A 22,975-nucleotide genomic window follows, 5' to 3' on the forward strand; every position below is an offset into this window, starting at 1 on the left:
TAATTAACATAATAGATCATACTAAAAAAAATTAATTGTTTTTCAGAGGCTAGCTAAAATCAACAACAAAGCTACTATTGGTCCTGTCATGGTTAATAAACTTTTGGCCACCTAGAACTTTAGAGACATTCTTTTGCTGCAGGCTAGAAACTTGTTTGAACTTAGAGAAAGACATGACGTTCTCTAGCTCCTGATGTACACGCCTTCTCTCACCTGAGTCAGCCACTTAACTGTTAACACCTTATGGTGAACAGCTGGTTGCATTCAACAAGAACTGCTTATCTACAATAATATGTTAATTATAATCATATAAAAGAAACTCTGACTTGAAGATCTCTATCAGACCTTCAGCTGAAATGGCTGTCACATTTTGCCTTTTGAAACCAGTCATCTGATGGAGGTTGCCACTCTACTGCTGAAGCCTGCAGAATGGACTGGGTGCAGAGTCCTCATTTTAGGGTAAAGGCTGTTTACTTGGGAAAACAGCCACCTTTACAAGTATGAATTTTATGAGTGCGATTGCCTGAATTACAGTAAACTGATGTTTAGGATGCTAGTAGATGATACTTGCTAAACAAAATCCAGGACTTACATTTATAGAACTGAAGATTATCTTTTTGTGCCTGCTGGAAATCAGGTGTGCATGCTGAACTTAAAAAGCAAATCCAGTTTGGTCTGCAGATACAGTGTGATTCTCCCTGCAGCAGGAAAGAGTGACAAAGACCACTAAGATGTCACATTTATAATAATCAGAGTGAGTAACTGTAATACTGGTGGGAAGGACTGTGGCAAAAAAAATCGACAAGAGACAAGCTCCAAGAAGTATTTAGTTGACAGTAATCTCTGGGTAGTGATACTGTTCTTGTGTCCAAAGACATTTGAAGTAGGTAAAGAGAAATCTGCTGCCAGATCCCCTGCATCTCTCATTATTCAACCACAGCATGTGTTCTAAGATAAAAGAAATAAATATTTTATTAAATATTGTAAATGAGAGAAAATAAAGCCTCACCAAACAAGGGCTGTACCCACAACTTGTAAAGAAGAGAACCTGTGATATTAACACCTTGACAGACCATCAGTTCTTCTAACCTTTTCCTTAAATAAAATTTTGATGGACAACTAGTGTCAGAAGAACAGAAGGTTAAAGCAGTTGCTATTTAAAAGAAAAGAGGACAGGATACCACTAATGTCTTACAAAGTAAGATTTTTCCTAGAGCTTGAATTTACCAAGAGTGTTAACTTCTTCCTAAAAAATTTTAAACGTCCTGATGTAACATACACAAAATTCATTATGAAGTCAGGCAGAAGCTCAGCACAACTGCTGAGGGTGAAGACACTCAGAACCAAAATGCAATGGGCATGACTTTCTGCTCTTTCAGGTTTGTGCAGTAATTTAGTCTTATGCAAATGGTTATAAACCAGACAAAACCCAGACACTGACAGTGTTTCACTCTCATTTGCATCTTACAAGGCCATGCAGAATAGGACCCTGTGTATGTGAGCAACTGTATGGAATGACATCACTCCATAGGAATTAAACTGTTTTCACCTGGTGCTTAGTAATACATAATGAAATAAAGTAGGATTGAACAAGTTCTTGGGAGAAAAACTAAAAGAACCCTAATGGAATTTCTGTGTACTCTTAATTGGCTTTGGTTTTTAAAGTGTTACAAGCTTACAGTCATGTTTTTCGCATATTGTAAGTATTTTGATATACTTCTTCATCTAATTTGATAGATGTTATATTGTGCTATGAAACCTAATCAAGTTTAGCTGAAAACCTCTAGAAAATGGTTACGTACACCTATCCAGACCTACAGTGCAGCTAATATGACTGAATGCTTTCCACAGATAGAAGTACAAAAGGCCTAAATTTGTAAGACATTCAAAACAAAACACACCAAAAACATCCTCAGAGTTTAGTCTCTATGAGTGTAAGAAAATAATACTAAAGTTCAGAGTAGAATGCAAAAACAAAAGAGCAAGGAGAAAATAGTCTTCTTCTTTGAAGGCATTATCCAGCTCCCAGGCTTCTAGTGACTTAGCTGGAAACAAGTTAAACCACTGTGAGAAAAGTTTGCATAATAAATTCTACATTTATTTTTGTTTCTTTAGGCCTATTCACAACTTGGTTAAAATCACAGCCTTTAGAAGAAATCCTATGCTATTGCTGTTAGATTTATTTTAGCTAGTTTATATCTGAATATACAGTATAGAAATGCATCAGTTTTTATAAAATTTCTTTATGATGAAATAAATTAATTTAATCCTGCAATTGGCATGCTTACAGATTCGTTACTGGGCTGCTCACGATAAAGAAGCAGCTGCACAGCGGGTACAGGTGAGCAATCAAGAGTATTCAACCAAACTGGAAAACCTGAAGCCTAACACTCGCTACCATGTGGATGTGTCTGCCTTCAATAGTGCAGGCTACGGACCTCCCAGCAGCACCATTGATGTTGTTACAAGGAAAGCACGTAAGTAAATGGAGCGTTAGGTCAAGTATCTTCATGACATGGCTTCTCATTCATATACCAAATGTTCTTTCCTCATGTGGTATTGCTTCTTAGGCCGAAAATTTCTGCTAAAATTCTCATTCCCCTCTTCTGTTGCCATGTATAATGGGGATATCTTACAAAAGGTGGTAAAGAGGCTAAGATCATAGGCTTAAAGGAGAGTCACCTTGGTGACACATTTCTCTTCAAGAGAAAAGCAAGGCACAATTCTTCCCAAGAATATTTCTGGGTTTCACATTCTCTGAACATCAGAGAAAGAAAACACAATTCTTATCTTATTTGCTGTGCCTGTGTTGTGCCAAAGTAGAATGCAGTATGGAGATTATTTACCCAAAGTGATGTGTTTTGTTTCCTTGACTTGTCAGGGCCAAGTGTGTGTGTGTGTCAGGACTGTCAGCTGACAGTCACAAGATTGTGTGCAGTTGTGTGCAGAGTTCAGTGCTTGGCAGATTCAGTTTAGATGTAATGTAATATAATGTAATATAGTATAATAAATAAATAAATTAGCCTTCTGATAAAGATGGAGTCAGATGCATCATTTTCTCTCCCCTCATCAGAGATGCCCTGCAAAAACTATATCACCTGAAAGCTCAGATCAGTTGCTCAGGGCTTTTTCCAGCTGGATCTTGAAAACCTAAAGGGATAGAGACTATACAACCTCTCTGAGAAACCTATTCTGGTCCCTGACTTATTCTGAGCATCTAGTCTGAGACTCTTAATTGATATTGTGTGTTTTTGTTACTCATCCTCCTGCCGTGCCGTCCAAGAGCCTTGATCCTTCTTGATAAACCCCCTGCCAGGACAGGGCACTCTTAGGTCCCCTCCAAAACTGTCTCACCTCCAGGGTGAACAAGTGCAGCTCTTTCACCCTTCCTTCACAAATCAAGAGTTCCAGATCCCCACCAGGTTGGTATTGCTCTGTTGAACTCACTCCAGATTACTTGTGTCTTTCAAGTACTGGGGATCCCAAAGCTGGACACAATATTCTAAATGATGAGCAGTTGAGACCAGCTATTACTTAAGCATCTATACACTGCCTTTCTGTTTTGTCAATGATTATTGAAATGTGACCAGCTGCCCTTTTCATCAGCAGCAGAGCATCAGATTCAGGCAGCCTTGAGAAGTGAGTGATCAGAATCTCACCCTAGAATTAACATACCGTAACAGGTTTTTGAATATTGCTCCTGACTCAATGAGGATACCTAGCACTAGCATTGACTGAACAATATAAGAAAAGCATCTTGTGTATTTAAAATGCAATTATCTGGGCTAAAAATGCATTCAACTAATTTGAGGATCTCTGTCAGTAAATAGTGTATTGTGCAACTTGCACCAGCAGGGTTCATTGATAAGTTTTATAAGCTTACTGTGTATGCTATAATTAATGGTTTCTGCAGTGGCATACTGTTATTTCTGCTGATCTGAGTTAAATGATGTAGAAATGGCTGTAAATAGTTGATTGAATATTTGATCCCAATAAATAAATATGACTTGTGCCATATTTCTGGGAGGTTCTGAAGGTAATTGCATGCCAGGAAACACTGGTGGTCAGCAACACAGTGAAGGATAATGTTGGCCACTTCCAATCTGGCAACACAGAAAGGCAGACCACAATGCAGCCACTGCACAAAGCCATCCAAAATTGCCTGGCTGGAGCTGTAGCTGCTCATTCCAGGAAGGAGACTATCCCTTGCTTATCTATATGGCAGCCTAATTTCCATTTTCACACTTCCACATTTTTACGTCTTAATAAAAACATGACTGAACATTTATGAAATCTCATTTATGTGTACATTATTCATATGTTGCTTTTCAGCTCCAAGCCAACGCCCGAGAATTATCAGTTCTGTAAGATCTGGTTCAAGGTACATCATCACCTGGGATCACGTGAAGGCAATGTCAAACGAGTCTGCCGTCGAAGGATACAAAGTAGGATAGCTGAAAACATTTTTTATCTTTTTGTGTGCTTTGTGTAGTGCATTTCAGAGACAGTGTTGAATCTTTGTATGCAATCAGACTTGCACACATTTGAATGCTGAAGGGGAAGGTATGCTCAGCAATTGCAGCCATCCAGTAGGCCTAGGGCAAAGCCAGTGGGCTTAGTCAATATGATGAGAAAGTATTAGGGGACTGAAGTTCATTTGGGTGGTAAATCATATTATGGGAAATTTCATAGAAAAAGCCTCATTTCCCATGATCACATTTATTGTCTGTTGGTTTACAATAATGCATGGAAAAGTTACACACTTAATAGTTTTTCCTTTTATCTGCATGCATTGTTCCAGTTTTCCTTTCCCATCTCCGTGGGGGTTACAGTTCCTGAAACATGAGTTTTTGAAGTCTGGGAAGGTAGACAAAGAGAAGGCACCTCTACTATCAGTAGATGCAATTACTCTGTAACCATGGCAAGTGTATATACTGACTATAAGGCATATAGAAAACTACAGCTATTAATTCCTGTTCAATGTTGCTACTTGCTTGGAGTAGGAAAATTCGTATCATATTCTTGATTTGCAAATTTTGATTGAGGAGTTGAACTCCTTCCTGGGAATTGCTAATAGTATTTCACAGAGAGATTATTTCAGGAAGAAATGGGATCTTTTCTAAAGATCCCACAAGACATGTACTATCCCACTTGGAATAGTTTAGCATCATTGAGAGTTAATAATAAAATTGCTAATTGTCTCATCTATGAAAATGTTTATAAATTTTATGTCAGAAAGCCCAGCTGAGTTCTCATATTTTTATTTTATGGTCTCTGCCACCCTGCATTGATATTCTCCATCACTTAATTACTTATTTTGAGTGTAAGTGCTAAAATTATTTTTCAAAAGGTAGCATAATTTTGTAACGGAAAATGAGACGATGTCCTGTCTAAATTCACCTATTCACCTTGTATAGATATGGAAAAAAGTTATATTAGCCACCAAGTTTATATATATATATATATATATATATATATATATATATATATATATATATATATATATATAAATGTGTTTATGTCTGTATATATATTGTTTCATATAAATAAAAACCAATACTTTTTCATTGACACACTGTACATACAGAAATGTACTTTCATGGAAATGTAGCATTTCAATAACTGTATTTTCCATGACTTCCCTAGGTACTTTACAGGCCAGATGGACAGCATGAAGGCAAGTTGTTTTCCACTGGAAAGCACACAATAGAGGTCCCAGTCCCCAGTGATGGTGAATATGTTGTTGAGGTGCGAGCACACAGTGAAGGAGGAGATGGAGAAGTAGCCCAAATAAAAATTTCAGGTGAGCAGATAACTTCCCTTTTGATTTGCCACACTCCTTGGAAATTTTGGACTGGGTGTTTTCCTCTTGCATGCTATTGAGAGATGGGCACACCTAAAATTGGAGAGGTAGCCCTTCAGGAGTGACTGAGATGAGAAAAAATATATCTTAAAACATTTTTGAGGACTCATAGCACACATACAGGACACTTCTGTAGCAGTCCAGGTCAATCCTGGAAGCACTGCCAATCTTCCAAATGCCAGAGTGGTTTTACTGGTTTCCCCTGGTTAGGCTGCCACTTCTAGTAATGCCCCACAATCATAACTACATGGTGAGGACCTCAGGATTTAGATGTCAGCTTGCAATAACCCCATAGTCCTAGCACCTTTTGCCTCTATCTCATTCTCTTGACAACTGAAAGGAAAAGGAAAATAATAGAGAAAAGGAGTGGTCCACAGTGATCCACAGATCACTTGCTGGGGAAGTTCCACTTCTCAGTGAAAAGGGGATCTGTGGCACAAAAATGATAAATAACAGTGAGAAACTCCATATGCTCTAATTCAGAGTGGTCTGGATGATTGGTAAAGGAGAGAAGGGACCGTGGCTTAGGATAATTCAAACTGGGCTCAATGTTCACTATAAATACAAGTTCAAACATGGTCTGCACATCTCCTTCCTGTTAGTTTTTTATCTTAAGTAGTTCCTTGGCACTGTTTGGTATGAAAGGGAATATATGAATAGACATCAAGGAATTGGATAGTGTCTTTGCAAGATTATAATTCCATCACTTACATTGTATTCTTGTCTTTTTAATTTAAAATAATAACTTAGGGAATAGAAAGGATTAAATATCAACAATATTGTTGTCACAGAAGCAATGCAATCATTACTGTGGTTTTTCAAAAAGAACAATGCTTATGCTGTATTATCTCTACTGTGAGGGCAGCTGCCCATGCCTAAAGGAGTGAACCACCCATCTGCAGGTTTTCAATAATATATGCTGCTTATATAATCTGGTGTGAGCTCATGCGTATCACCATTTTTGTTTGTATTAAGTTTTTATTTTGTGTGTGTTTTGTTCTAATGAATACCTGTACAGTTGACCTTTTCTGTGTAATTTTTTATCTATGTTTTTCTGGTTTGGTGTCTGAGCATTGTTGCCTTTTGTAGCTGTTGTTAGATTAAAGATTCTTTTTGTGACTAATACATTGTTTCCATTAAGAAATGTATCTATACTAGCCAAGGGACTAATCAACTGCTTAAAACACTGTGTGCCTTGAATTTCTCCTCAGTTACAGTAATCAGGTCTTAAATAATTCATCAACTTTTTTCTTCCTCTCTCCAGCTTCTGGTACTTCCTTTAAGACTGTAGATTCTATATATGCACTGTGTTCAACTCAGTTGTCTGCAGACCTATTCTTGCCTCCCCACACTTAACTACTTTCAGCATTATTCATGCAAGGCTTTCATTAGCCATTTATTACCATTCATGGGGCTATGAAATTATGTTCATCTTCTTTGTCCAATACCATCTCTAAACCCTTCCTGGAATCCTTACTTTCCAGGATACAGTATTTCATCATTTGCAGACTACCACCACAGTGTCATGTCTCTTTTTAACTTGGTGTTTAATTTTGCCTGTGGCTGCCACAAGGCACAGTTTGTTTGAATGGTTCAAGTCCCTGTGCTGTCTGAATTTTTATATTAATCTGTTATCTCTATTTGCCATTTTGGTTCCATAGGTGCTTACTTCTGCTGCTTTTGATATAAATATATGGATTGCATTCAATCTACAGCTGTTCAGTGTGGAATTGCACTAGAAATTCAGTGCCCATTCTTTGATAATTGTGGTTTGAAATCTGCTGCTGACTGAATTCTTAATCTATTTAGCATATGTGTTAATTTTGTGTACCATGTTCTATGAGAATATTTTGGGATAGTAAGTCAACCACTTAAAAAAAACAATCTGAAATATATTGTTGTATTATCATACACAGGGAAAATCACTTTTAATGTATTTTATAAGCTGCAAAAAATGTTTAGGCAACTGCTGTCTTCAGGACATGTCCCAAGTATCTTTGTGTCAAACATGTGTTACAACCTACCATTGGTGAGGTGCCAAGGGCCTTTGGGTCGCAGCTGGCAAATTACTTCCCAGACCAAAAGCATTGTGTCAGTGCAATGTCAAGCCCAAGCTGATCAGTCCTGCCAAGACTGACCTGTCCCAAGTATGCCTGTACAGAATTAGCACCACTGGGAGAGTTAGCAGCCTGCTAATGCTGATTTGCAGTTTTGCATTGAACTGTTTTCCCCACTGCAGACAAGTTCCCATCCATAAATTCTGCCATACACCAGCTAGAAAGACAGGGACTGTGTCTCTGGTGACCTTGGCAGAGACAGCATTCCCTGCACTCAGTTTAGGAAAGTTTGAAAAAGAGACAAAAGGCAAGGTAGTCTCTTTGGAACATGTAGTATACAGTCAAACAGGAAAGAATTTCAGGTTATTTCTAGGCTGCTTTTCCAAAAAGCAGAACAAAGTATAGTTTTAACGCCTACACATGGCAAATTATGTCTGCTAATTTTTATTCTTAAGGAAATCTTCCAGTAATGCATTAGGGTTTAGAATAATTACCCCAAAAGAATGATAGTTACTTTTTTTTTTTTTAGATTATGGTTTTTCTCAGAGAATTGCAAGGAAGAGAAGATGTAGCTTGATAGGAATGCATGTTGTGGTGCTTGACTGACCAACATGGAAGTTACATATTTACATGGAGATGTAAACAATTGCTAAAGCAAAACATAAGGCATCTTACCAAACTCAGAGAGGAGTATTGCCTTACATGACCTTAAGGCATCTGATTCCAGTGATTGCAAACCTACCTAATTTTGTGCAGAAGAGAATGAGGAGAATTAAGCAGCTAGGGCAGAGGTTCCAAATAGCCTATGTGACCAGGAATGGCAGGATCTTAAACAAGGAGTGTCTACAACACCCATGTGTCATCCAAGTGGGTGTTTCCCTGCTGTTCACTGGGTATCAAATCCAAAGTAATCTACACAATATGGCTGAGTTAGGTGTCTAAGCTCCCATTATAATCAGTTGTCATCTAGGGTGTAATTCAGAATGTTAAACAAAGCTTGTAGCATTTGAGATGCTCCAGTTTTCCAGGGACACCCTGGGACATCTCAAATGTTACATCCAGGGGCATAATTCTTAGAGGCATGACATGAAATGCAGGGGACCTGAGGCCTCTGGATAGGCAGGTTGTCTTGGTTTGGGAGAAATTTGGAAGGGAGCTTCCAAAGGGATGATTCCTTAAAGGGCAAAATTCAGCAGTTCTTCCCTCCACCTGTTCAGGTGATAAACTTCCTTCAAGAAAAGCAGAAAAATCTGTTTATTTAACAAGCAAAGTATTTATAAGCATAAAAAATGGTTAATATTAAACAATAAAATCTTTTGCTGTTTGAAGAGAGGGCAAATTCAGAAAGCCCTTCTGTAGTTCAGAGAGTGCCCTGTGGCTGTTTCTCGGCTCACTCAGTGTCTCTCAGTCCCTCTGGTGCTGGAATGCAATGTCCTGGGCCCCCAGTGGGCCACAAGTGTGAGCTCACAGTGTTTTTTCTGGGTTTTCAGTCCAGAGCAGGTTTGAACAGTTCTAGAAAAAGAAAAAGCCACAGTCTGGGGAACTTCTCTGCCTCAGCTAGCTAAAACCTAACTAAAAGCAAAGGAGAGTTCTCTCCTGCTCCCTGTCCATGCTGCAGACAATGCACGCCCAGAGAGACCTGCAGTTCTTGTCTCTCAGTTTTTGAATACAGCCCTGAAAAAATTCTACTGCTTTTCCTTCTCTCTCAGATCTATTTTTAAAGGCCCAAAACTTCTTTATGGGCTAAACAGATGAATGGGAATGTAATTCAGCATCATAAAGTCATCCCAGGACACAGGTGGAGGCCAGACAGGACACCAGCACACATCTTTTATCCTGTATTTCAAATTCAGCAGCACTAACTGGCCCTGAGGTCCTAACATAGGAGCTAAAATTGTAGCATGTTTTAACTAACATAATTACATTTGAAATTCAAATGGAAAAGAAACTAGAAGTAGATTTTATTTCTATCTCAATTCCTTGTTCCAGGGAAAAACCTCCTTTTTGTTTTCCTCATCCTCCTCCATCTCACAGAAAACCCAGTCACTTGCGAAAGGGGGAGGCAAATATCCTGCTTTCTCTCACTTTGCTCTCATGTAACGAGTCAGCTTCTATTTTATTGAGAGTGATACAAATGAAGTTTACCAAACAGCATCTAAAGCTATCTAGCACGCCTTTCTTTTTTGTGAACATCTTGAAATAAAAGTTCTTATCATAAAATAACTCTGTGTATATGTGCATTCCAGCAAGCAGCTGTAATCAGCCATGATCTTTTGTATTTTATTGCCAGTGCCTTTTGTAGAGCAAGGAGCTTTTTTTTTTAAGCCCATTATAGTAAATTAATGAGCTACACAATTTAAAATTCATTCTTGAGTTACCACAACCAGAAGAAGGTCGGAAAGACTTCTTTAACCAATGGAGCCTTTTTCAAACATTAATAATAGGCTTATCTGTTTCCTTTGAAATATAGTGAAGGCTGAGAAATTTTTTTGTTTCTTGCACGATTTTTGGACTGCAGTGCTTTGTCATATTACTAATATTAGTGTAATCAAAACAATCTTGCAATCAGTAGGAACTAAAACCATATGGTGCTTGGTTCTTTTTTCACTTCACTTGCATAACTGCACTGGCCCCAGTGCAGTTGCTTTATGCCAGAGTAAGGAAAAATAGAATTAAGCTCTCAAATTTTAAATATTTATCCAGGGTGGGAAAGAGGGGAGGGTTAATTTTCTTATTTGGATAAATATTGGATAAGAGAGGGAAATATCATACACCTTCAGCTTCACATGTGAAATCAGGTTAATAGTGGCATTGACAAAGAATGGTTTATGTATTGTCTATGCTTATAGCAAGAGAACAGAATTACAGTTTCTCTGCGTTCAGTGCACACACATATATATATACACATCTGAATTCCATTTGCCAGGGGCAAGTTTTAGGATCCTGAAATAGTATTTACTTTGAAGTACAGCTCTTTCAAAGGAAAATCTGTAAATTTTGCCTGTACTAATTTACACAATCCTTTTAATTATTTATCTTTTAATGTTTTCAATTACTATTTGAAAGGGGACAAATGTTTGTTGCACACATTAGTATCAAGTAAGTCAGGTGATCATTCACTTCTCGTGGGGTACAATCACAATCTTTTTATTGTGATTTGAAAATGCCCATCTGTTACAAAGATTGCTGTAGTAATCTAGAGGAGGAGAACACAGGTGAAAAATCATAATACTGAAGAAAACAGACTCTGCCTAGCTGGGGCATGACATCCTTTGTTCCTTCCTTGCCTTGGAACTTCTTATGCATCTGGTTTAAGAATACAGCAAAAAGCTTCCACTGAACTAAAACATTTCTGAAAGAGCTCTCCTCTAAAAGAAGAGTAACTTTCAAAATGCATTTGCTGTTGTCTCATGACTGAAAAATTAAGTAGAAAATACTCAAATGCCCTCTAACCTGGTACATACATATGCTTAAATCAATGTATTTTGTTCTCTGGTGTTTTTTGTGATTTTTCTTCATCATCACATTTCATTTCATCACAATTCTAATTTATTGGTATTGCCTCCTTCCAGGCCTTAGTTTGATTGAATAAGGTGACAATTCCATGCGTTGCAACATACTCAGTGATATAACAAGTGTTATCTTGAAAAGCCATATTCTCATTAATTTCAATTTTTTTCTCTTTTTCTTCTATTCAAACTCAAAAGTTGACAGATAGTGGAAATATTTTCATATCTACTTATGCTTTCTTAGTCTGCATTATCCTGTAATAATCCCTGTTTCCTTTTTTCCTTTCTGCAGTGACTTTAATGTCCAATTTAAGATTTTTTTTCAGCCTTGCTGAAGAGCAAGGTCAAATTGAAGCTGATCTGTCCTGTTGGACTAATTTATTTTCTTTGCTGCTTCTCAGTCCATTATTTTTATTGTCTGCATGCTTTTCGTGTTGCTCTCCAGCCCTGGGTGCTGCTTGTTCCCACTGAGCATTCCTTGTGGTGCTGCAGTACTCGGGGAGCAGAGGGAAGGAGGCTGTGCCACCATGTTGCACCTGAAGAGTTTCTGCTGTTTACCCATTGCACCCTGTGGCTTTTTAAATGAGGACTATTTGCAAGTCAAAAAGAGTGACACAGCTGGTATATAGTTGGGCTGAATTTATTTGTAAGAAAAATTTACAAATCCCTATTTTCTTGAACAAGGAGGAGTACAAATCCCTAGATATGCCAGCTGGCCAAAGAAGATCCTCTGCCTAGGTCCCAGAAGAATCTCCTCATGCTATTATTTGTTGCTTGCACAACTTTAAGAGTGTATTTTATAAAAAAATAGTACCAATGGTCTTATGCTTACTCTCCATGCAAAAGAATCTGTGATGAATATTAGTATATGTGAGGGAGAAGAGGGAGAAATAACCTGTGTTTGTTGACAGCTAGGTAATAACCCAACAACTGGAAATGTTCTGATTTTTCTTAGAGTCCGAGTCATCTTTTCATGTTGGCAGCCCTGGTCTGTGGCAGGGCTAGAATCAATGAAATAGAAGCCCCAGCTGCTGACAATGCCAAGGTTCCAGATGCTATTGCCAGAACAAAACAAAATGTTTCTTTGACAGAATTTTCAAGTAGGAGAGGACAGACTAACATCATGGGGTGGAAAAACCACCCAGACCATCAGCAGCAATTCAAATATATTTTTCTTAGGATAGTTGAAGCTATTGACCAGATGCACAGCAAACCTTAGCCCAGCCCAAAGCATGGGCAGGTGGACAGACAGCTTTGTTTCCATCCCATGCATCTACTCTGCTGCAAAAACAGTAAATCAGAGTTGTGAATCACTCCATAGTGCCTTTCTTGAAAGGTTTATGGCACAGACAAGAGGAAAATTTCCTCGTGCACAAACAAAGGTTTCCTAGACAAGGGAAGGTTGGATGCTTGATTCAGTAATGATGCCAGTGATGCAAGATAAGTGTATTATAATTAGTTCTGTTATTCTCCATTTTCCATTGATAGGGATAACAGAATTTAAATCATATCAGCTGATACTACCTATTTCTTTTGCAGTAGTCTTTCATGGAGACAGTATTTCCAGCTGGGACAAGAGCAATTTCTTTTCAATATCCAGGTGAAAGAACAACAAACCCACCTCTTTCTTTCACGCAGTTTGAAGAAATTATATTTTACCCCAATTCTGTTTTTCTGTTCTACCTGAGTAAATATGAAAACGCTGAGGAAACAGATACAAATGAAGCCTAACAGTTGATAAAGAAACTAATGACTGGAACAGGCAAAAATCCCTTCATTTTCTTCAGATGGCCTATTTTTTTCACACAGAAGTGGACAAACAGGCTCAAGGAGAAACAATATGAGAAGGCTTTGCAATCAACCTTCTTGTAGTAAAAAGGAGAGCTGAAAACCAGATAGCCCTAATGGAATATAGGTCCTTGGATCCTGGACCAAAAGGAGAGTATTATTTACAAGAGATAGAGTAGGAGTTTGGTCATTCTTTCAGAAAAAAAGAAATCTGTTTTGAAAAACAGTCACAAAGACAGACTGTCATGAAGGAGTTTTGTTTGAAGAATCATCAGCGAAGGTATCAGCAAAAGCAGATTTAATGTAAAAATGAAGGTACAAAGTTTGTTGGTAGGGTTCACTCTTCTGCTTACTAGATGAACAAAACAAATAGAGAAAAATCAGAATAAAATCTAAAATCAATCAGTCTAAAACTAAAATCAGCCTAATATTATCTACATGGAGGCAGGGAATGGAAAAAGGTGTGGATGGGGAAGGGTGAAGATATAAAGGAATAAGGGAGACTCTCTGGTTGTTTCAAGGGGACCCCCTTTACCAAACTTAGCCTTCAACTTGACCAACAATTTAGGCCTGGAGTTTTTAGCTGCACTTAAACTTAACAGCACTTAATCACTGGCCTAACTCAAGCAATTTAAGTACAGGTTCTGTAGAATTTACTGTAAACACTACAGTAACTCTCTCATAGGCCTGACTTAGGAATCCAAAATACTTGAGAATCTGAGAGCAGCATTCACAGTGCGTTTGCTGTGGCACATTCCCACTCACAGGCACACAGACCTAAAGGGGTGTGTGAATAATTCCCATTGAGCTCAGTGAAGAGCTCCTGTTGAATGCATTTGCATCTTCTCCACTGGCAAAGGGTTGATCCTCAAGGAGGGGGATTATCAGCCCAGGCTGTGTCCTTGGCATTCATCAGCAGTCCTCTGAGCATGGCAAACTTGAGAGTTTGCTGGCTCTGAGAGGCCCCACTCAGAGGGAGGTTGCAGCTTGCTGTGGTCTGGGACAGATCTCAAAGGTCCTTTTTTTCACAATGAAGTGACACTGATGTTGGGAAAAGGGCCAAAAATATCATATATAAAGATAAGTAAAATTTAAAGAAAATAATGATGTAACAAATTGTCACAAAGGCTTAAGAAATACATCACTGTTGGAACTGTTTTAATGTATGTTTTGTTTAGGCATTGATTTTATTTCTTTTGAGTATATTTGGAAGACTTGCATACTGTTCAAGATGACAGTAAAATTTAGACTCTCCTTTCAGAAATGTGAAAGTTTCATCCTGGATGTTATGGGATTGAGATGGCAACAAAGAATTTAAAATAATAATAGAAAGCTGTGGATTAGTGGGACTTTACAAGGAGTTCCTGTGGTACATAAAGATGTAGCTGAAGGAAAATCTATCCAGCAGTTCTTCTTTTCATTTACTTAGACAGATGAACAACCACTTGTGAGAAAGGCTTCTGAGAACAGGAGACAGGAAAAAAAGTTAGGTTAACTGCATGCATCCCATACAGATTTTATTTGATGTTAAACTACATTCTGGCTGCATGTTTCTCTAGATAGTTTGGACCTAAACTTAAACATTGTCAGCTGGAGGAATTATATACCAGATAGTAGTAAAGCCCATGCAAGATTTCACTATTTTTGCCTGGGACTGTTGGGGAAAAAAAAAAAAGAACAACAAAAAACCCAAACCAAAACAAAAAGAAAACAAAAAAAAAACCACCAAAAAAACCCTACCAAAACCCAAACCAACCAAACAAAAAGACAAAAATACCCCAAAGCAAAATATAACAAAAAAAAACCCCAAAAAAAACCCACCAACACCCCCCACACACACACACACAAAAAAAAAAAAAACAAAAACCAAAAAACAGCCAAATTTAAGGGCATGTGTTTTGTTTATTTAAAAGAAGTGAGGACTCTTGATAGTAAGTTCACACATGGTATATTAGTGGTAGTTGGGTTGTGTGATGCTGATTTGGTTTTGACACTGATTTTGATGGCTTTAGTTTGCAATTGCTTGAACACAAAATGCTGGTTAGCAGGAGAGATCCCACATTATAACACTGAGGAGAGAAAAAAACTTTAGGCACTACGTATATCCAGCTCATACCTGGCCAGACTTCAGAGGGAGCCTAATAATCCTTCTCTTTTGATTTACATCCACATATTTATTTGTACACTTCATTAAGTCTTTATCTGGCATTTCTCTAGCTTTTAAAGGTTGCTAGAACTGACAGATCACAATTGCATTACTACACAGAATTTTAATTCTCTTAATTCCTGTAGTCTATTCTTAGGCAAAACTTTTTTTAACTTTCATTCATGAGTTACAGGAGTGTACTGGATGTCATGCAATGGCAAATAGTGTTTCCAGTAAAATATGGATCCTTACATGTAGGTCAGTAATCTAACAAGAAAGAAAAAGATGATCTGCTTAATGTGCATTTATCCTGCTAATGTTCTGTTAATGTGCTGTCCAAGGATAGGACTTGCTTTATTTAAGAAAGCTGGTTAATATATCTCTGCAACAGTGCCTAAACCTTGTAAGGAACCACTATAATGAGGTGAATTACTAACTATTCTGGAGCCAGTAAGCACATCTCAGAGGAAGATTTATTATTCCTTTTTCTCTGTGGAACAGCAGCATGCAAACAGATGTTTCCTCATACTTGCACATCATTCAACTTTACTCAGCAAACTTTTTGTCTTGTTTTTCTCCATTAGAAGCATTCAAAATATTTATTTGTGTCTTTCCAACTGCATTATCCTGGTCTGACAAAAGCAGAATACATTTTCTGTGGATATTCTTAAACACAAAACCTGTTTTTTCCCCCTATGGCTTCATTCATTAACTCTACTTTGTTATTTAAGAATAAAAATAAAATATTTATGAGCCTCATAAATCACTAAAAAATAAGATAAATATACCCCTGTACTTTCACAGTTTTTCATGCTGTGGTTGTTTTTAGGCCTGCTGAAATCTCTGCTGCTCAGTTTGTGCATTACCTTCTCAGTATGGTTTTTCTTCATTTAACATTTTCTGGAGAGCTGTCCAGTGAGCCTGTCCAAGCCTCAGGACCTTCAGCACCAGCTGCAAGCACTTCTGTGCTAAGTGCTCAACAGCAGTAAGCTGGGTCCTGCACTGCCCATCTACCACCCTGGTATAGACAAGCTCTCTCTGGGGTGAAAGAATAGCCAGTTCTCAGGCTCCTTTGGCCCATCTCCAAGACTGACAGCCAGGCACAGTTTGGCTGGGTTGTTTTCTCATATAGATGCTTCTTAGAAATCATCTTAGGGAGCTGGACCATCGCAGCACAAACCTCTGAACAATAGCAATTCTTATTTCTGTTTGCCATAGTGAGTCATGTAAAGTTTGTAAGCCGTAGATTAATATTTTATGTCTTAAAATATTTGTTTATGAAATTCCCTTGTGACTTTAACAGACATAAATGCCACACTGCTAGAAGTTGGCCATCTGGACTTTGTAGTCTGGCAGGTAAACAAACGGACCAGACTCTTTGACATCTCTCAGATTATTGCTGTTCTTATGAGCATTAACATTTCCAAAGGTGTCTCTTTGCTTTGTCACATTTCAAAGACTCCATTAATTTTGTTTTCACATGCTTAAATATTTATTTTGACCTTTTGACTCCTGGTATAATAACCTCCTGCTTGTCAGACTGGCCAAATCAAAATACACTGATGTGTCCTGAATGGCCTTGTTTCTTGTATAAACATGCTGCATGAACGTGCTGCTCTTGCAGAACAAAAGAGTGAGTCCTCCGCCCTACTGCAACAAATCTCTTTGTCCATTTCAGATTATTCATACAGGTTGGGGCTGTGCTGAGATATGCCACCTAGTTTCCAGCCTCCATGCTCTGGACATTTAAGACCAAGTGAGACCAATGCTGTGTTGTTTTCTGTTCGATGCACAGGTGCCGCTGTTGGAGTACCAACTCTGCTCCTGGTCCTAGTGGTGCCTGCCCTGGGTGTCCTTGCCTGCTCGGGATTCTGAATGTAGCTGGATTCACCTTGTCCTCCACATAACACAAAGGATTCCCTTTGATGATGAGGACCACGATTCTTTTTGATTCCTGTGTCACCATCCTAAGCCAAATAAATTACACTTTAAAAAGAATTACCCTACCAATTTCCTACGAACTTTAAGAGGACTGAGGCATCCAGGAACTCCTTCATGAAGTAAATCGACTTTTGAACGGCTAAGAATTTTTAACTTGTTTCAATATGCCTTATAAAACACTTATGCTGATCTGTGACAGTTGCATGATTCGGTCCAATGGGGCAAGTTACAGTGTTAAAACCCAATAACATAGGCTGTACAGTGAAAGTAAAATCACCATACGTAGGTGCTTTAACTTGAATAACAAATTGTGAAATATAATAGAGATTGAAATGTTGATTGTATGTGATAAATGTAAGAGTACTACGTCTGTCTGTACTATCCTATATGTTTTGTGTACTGCATATTTTTGAATAGCCCCGCCATCATTTATTGGGATTACTGGTTTTTAGAGAGACAGTCAAAGCAAAAACATTTAATTATTTAGAGCTATATTTCTTGAGGTAATTGGATAGAATTTGAAGGAATTGAAATAAAAGTGATAAGGATTTTTTTTGTTTTAAATATGTTCAGAACACCCGAGCATGGATAGCATGCTCAGCTTAAAGGAATTTACCTGTGCTTCACTGACCCGAGATTTATTATCTTCTTTTCTTAAAAGAATTCTGTTGAAAAACTGTGTTATGGTAATTGTTGCTGGTTTTGGGAGTCAAATGTCAGCTTTCAGGGAAGCAGCGTAATGTATTGGTTTTGATTTAGTCTTATTCCTATTGTTATTATTAAGGTAGCAATATAACACTTAGGAGTTTAGGGATGAAGTCCATGCTAACAGCCAAGTGGACCATGAAATGGTAGGAAACGTATGTTATTTTTTGAAGTGAAAAGATTTAAAATATAAAAAAAAGAAAAAGATTTACAATAAATGGCAAAAGCAGAGTAGCACAGTAAAAAAATAATTATATTTACATTTTTATGCTGCAGACACCAGGTGTTACCTTCCTGTATTGAAGGCATACATTTGGGAGAACTATATGCTTTTTCAAGAACTTGATATTATTCTAATGTTCATAGTGTTGTAAATAAGAGTTTTAAAGTTCTGAGACCATTTCTCTATTTGACAGAGTACTGGATGATCCAACTGTGTGTTAGTACGTGAAAGTCAGATCCCAACTGTTAGTCAAAGCTACGTGTTTACTATGGCCTTTTCAAAATGGGAATCTATTAGAGATAGAGAATGTTTTTGTTCTGACTGTGTCTAGGGTGTTTCAGTGCTGGGTTTCTTTGTTGGTTTGTTTGGGGTTTTTTAAGTTGTTAAAGAAATGCACATTCCTTTCATTTTCCATGGGATGCTGGGAATTAGTTTGAGTGTGAATGATGAAGAAACACAGTGATGTTGAATCAGCTGGCTCAAGTAATAGTGCAATGTCTGATGCTTCAAGAATTATAAGCTTTGAATCATATTTTATTAGCACAACCTTGCTAGCTACTTAGAGATAGATTTTATCTTTTTAGAACTGATACTGTAGAGGTCCATAATAATATTTACATGAAGCAAGAATAGGTCTATTAATAATTTACACCCCTTTCTTTTATTTGTATAATTTTGTACTATATATTTACATGTAAAAGTGTAGAGTCTTCATTAATAAATATCAATAATATGGTTTTAGTTTAATTTTAACTATTTGTTACAAGATGAAAATTTTTTAAATAGGCAGAAGTGATACTCCCCTGTAGAGGAATGTCAAAGTGTCAAACACTACTGAGTTTCATAAATTGTATAATTATTTGAAAGAGAAATGAGCTGTCTTCATATGTAAGAGACTTATATGCTGTAAGCCTTCTGTACAAAAAAAATGTGTTTTATTGTGCTTCATTTGGTTTTGTTCTTTTGCAGTATGACTCATTTTTATATAATATACAACCACAAGTACATCTTTTGCCAAATGCATGATTGCCTTTTACTTTTCTAATACATGGTGTAAGAAGCAAAACTGTTTCATTTTTGCATGGAAATGACCTGGGAAGGAAAGCCACTTCTCTTTTTTTAAATCAGCAACGTGGATGAGGTAGGTGTCACATACTGATCAGATAGTTGGAGAATTTTCTGTTTCACATAATTGTGTAAATTTGACTGGGACCTTCAGCTTCAAATTGTTGTCAAGAAAAACTAACTAATGTATCATCTGCTTTAAAATGCGAGGTTCTTAATTAAAGTTTATATAGATAGACATATTTGTTGTTTCCTTATATTTCAGGAAAATTGATATTGCTATTATTTGATACTGATGAATATTGAACTGGTTTTTTAGTTACTTTTTATCTTTTCTTTTCAAATGAGTAGAACAGGACTGTGCTTTGTCCTTTTTATGAATGAAAAGTAAATGACAATTAAATAAATGTATTAATGTTACTCAAAGTATTATAACTGTCTTTTGAATTGGAGCTTTCTAATTTCATAACAGCAATGTGGTCATTTGTGATAGTAAAGGTGTGCATAGAATGAAGTCCTGTGTATCCCTGCCCTGCCTTCCTGTGACTATTGCTGGATTTTAAGAGCTTTTCTGCATGATTTGCTTTGATTATAGGTGATACAGATAGAAAGGATCTCCTAAAATCAGTAAGAGAGAGCATCCTGACAGCTTTTCAGCATTTTTGAAATCAAGAGATAACTAAGGAGAGTATTTTTTCAGGTAACATTTTCTATTTCAGGAGATATATGTCATGATTTAACCCCAGCCAGCAACTATGCCCCACACAGCTATTCACTCACTGTCTGATCATGAGTGGAGAGAAAATCAGAGCAGTAAAAGTGAGTAAGCTCATGGATTGAGGTAAAGACAGTTTAATAGGAAAAGCAAAAGCCATGCACAGATGCAAAGCAAAACAAAGGATTCATTCACCACTTTCCATGGGCAGGCAGATGTTCAGCCATCCCCAGGAAAACAGGGATACAGTATGGGTAATGGTGACTGGGAAGACAGATGGCATCACTCTGAATGTTCCCCACTCTCTTCATCTTCCCCCAGCTCTATATGCTGAGGCTGGTGGCCTACGGACTGGGATATCCCTTTGATCATTTTGGGGTCAGCTGTCCCGACTGTCCCTTCCCAACTCCTTCTGCACCCTTCTCCATTTCTTCCAGAGATGATTCACTTGTCTTTTTAATTTTTCTACCACTAATTCCTTTTGCTTTGCCATTTAAAAATTATTCTTGTTTTCAAAAACAGAAGAAAGGAGTGAATGCACAAAAGTCCTCATCAGTGGAAAATAAAAAATGGTGTTCACATCTCAAAGAGAAATGGCACTATCTTTTGTTTTCTTGCCAGGCTAACACATTTGTCTTTTACCTCCATACCGATTAACCAAGTCTAAAGAACATAATGAAAACACACTTGAAAAGTACGTCCTCCACTTTAGTTGGCCTTAACTCTCGTTTATTCTCTTGATTAATGAATGATGCTGGAATTTGTTTTTATTCTCCAAAACACTGAAAGTTCATTATTTAGGTGGTAACTTCAACAGGCAACCCCTGGTGAGCACTGATGGTTGGATTCTTCTGGTCTATATTTAAATAGTCGTGTCCTTAACACCTGATGCTTTTGGTCTTTTACTGTGTTGTCACAGCCACCAACTGTCTGCTTCACAAAAAGTTATGACATAATTTCTTTCTCTCAAAGTAGGCGGCAAACAGGACAGTATGTAGTATCATCTGCTGGCAAAAAGACAAATCCAAACAGAGAATACAAAGATACTGACTGGGCATCATCCCTTCCTCGTGGCTGTCATGGTGCAGCTATTTATCTGTGTCACCACTGTCCTTCAGTTATTTGATGCTTGCAGAAAACAGCACATGGAGACGTGTTTCCATTGCACTGAGATAGTCCAGCTCCAGCCAAATTTAGATCCTTTTTCGTGGCATGCAGCTCCAAGTGGGCACATGCCATAGGGGTCATTGCCTGACTGCAAGCTGGTCTTAAATCCTTCAGGAAATACCCAGATGGTGTACATGGCCCCAGGGGCACTGGAGAGCACACAGGCAAGAGCTGTTGTCCTCAGAGCACAAAGCTTAGCCCAGACATGGAAACAGCACCCTGGCCTCAGAAATGATACATCCAGCACAAGCCACTGCATTCTCCTCAGTGGGAGGAGAGAAGCAAATATCTTCCAGCATAAAGGTCCATATGATGTGAACAGGGAGGATTTCAACATCCAGTGAGTCCTGAAGTGAAAGCCTTTGGGAGTGCACAGCAACTTGGACCCATGTGCCAATAGCTGTGCTAGCAACACATTGACGTTAATTTCTGATTCTCACAGGGAGAAACACATAAAAAAATACCAAATTCCCAGAGGCTCAGGTAATTCATCCCATCCAGATAGCTCTCTTTGAATGGCTGCCCTGCAGCATGGTAGCACTCATGGGACATGGTAGGTGAATTGGACTGGTGGAATCAAATGGTGTTTCCAAGCTGCTCGAATCTAGTGCTAACCACACCATTCATGAAGCGCTGTTCATGGCCAGCACTTCTCCCAGGACTGGTTCTCAGATGGCACAGCCCTGAGCCCCTGGCAACCACTTAGCAGTGGAGGAGTCTGTGCCCCAGGGTTGGCACTACCAGCTGCAGGTTGGGTTTGTTAATTTTCAGCTTAAAATCTTCAGGGTTACTGTAGTTTCCACAAAAGCTTAGTCCTTACTATTAATTTATCTCTATCTGCAATTTAGAAGGGAGTGGAGACATGCACAGGACTTTAGGGAAAGACTCCCTGGTGAGGCTTTTGTGCTTCAACATTAAGCTGCTATTATTTGTCTTGTGAGTTTATGATAAGCCAATAATATTCATGAAGTCGTACATTGTTTTCTCTGCCCAGAAGGTTTTTAGCTATAGATCCTGAGAAATCAGCATCTGTCAGATCTCTGTGACAGGACTGAAGCAGTTAATTATGGATCCTTATTTAACTGTACTCTAACAGAATAATGCATATCAGACTCCCTGTGGATCTACCTGCAGCTCAAAGAGCTGCTGAAAATCAGCCAGTTCTCCGCTGTGCTCCTCTGACAGAGCAACAGAGCACCCAAGTACCACTGCAGGCCTCTGATGTGTGTCCCGAAGCCAAGGTGATGACATCAAATCACAAGACTCTTCAGCCAGCTTCAGTACCTGATTTATCACTGGTAAAAAGCTCATGATGTAATGATACAAAAGGGTCTACAGAGGGTGAGTGTATTTATAGATGTGAGCCTTGTGCAAGTAGCACACTGGGATGTAAAGCGTGCACTGGGGTTGTAACATAATCTGACAAAAATTAATACCTCAAGCAAAAAAAAAAAAAAGTCCAAAACAATAGAGAGGAGCTCTGCAGATTTTTGTGGCAGCTTTTATACAGACAGGTTAAACTTTGTGCTCCAAGAGCCAAGGAAGTGCACACAGAATGACTCCACTGGGTTCTGCTCAGCAAAGGTTTGTCCTCAACCTACAGCACTGACTTGTGTGATGCTGCAGAGGTGATGACTTAGGCAGCAGTACAGGAGAAGAGGGTAAAACAGTTCTGTGTAAGTAAGGAAGGAACCAATAATTCAAACACTCAAGACTGAGCCAAACATGCTAATACAAATGACCTAGAAAATTGCATTAATTTTCACTGTTAGTAACTGTGTGTTGGCATACAACAA

The 22,975-nt window shown here is 38.2% G+C and overlaps 1 protein-coding gene across 1 annotated transcript in view; it reads left to right on the forward strand.

The window, feature by feature from the left end:
* CNTN1 (contactin 1) overlaps positions 1-17,550 on the forward strand; it is a 69,585-nt gene extending 52,035 nt beyond the window's left edge. The window contains exons 19-22 of the mRNA XM_084205926.1: positions 2,291-2,477; positions 4,333-4,445; positions 5,647-5,803; positions 17,159-17,550. Of these exons, the coding sequence (XP_084062052.1) occupies positions 2,291-2,477; positions 4,333-4,445; positions 5,647-5,803; positions 17,159-17,238 (537 nt within the window). The 3' untranslated portion in view covers positions 17,239-17,550. The remainder of the gene's footprint in view (positions 1-2,290; positions 2,478-4,332; positions 4,446-5,646; positions 5,804-17,158) is intronic.
* The last annotated feature ends 5,425 nt before the right edge of the window (positions 17,551-22,975 follow it).

The sequence above is a fragment of the Fringilla coelebs genome (genome assembly GCF_963513975.1).
Source record: "Fringilla coelebs genome assembly, chromosome: 5".
Classification (NCBI taxonomy): domain Eukaryota; kingdom Metazoa; phylum Chordata; class Aves; order Passeriformes; family Fringillidae; genus Fringilla; species Fringilla coelebs.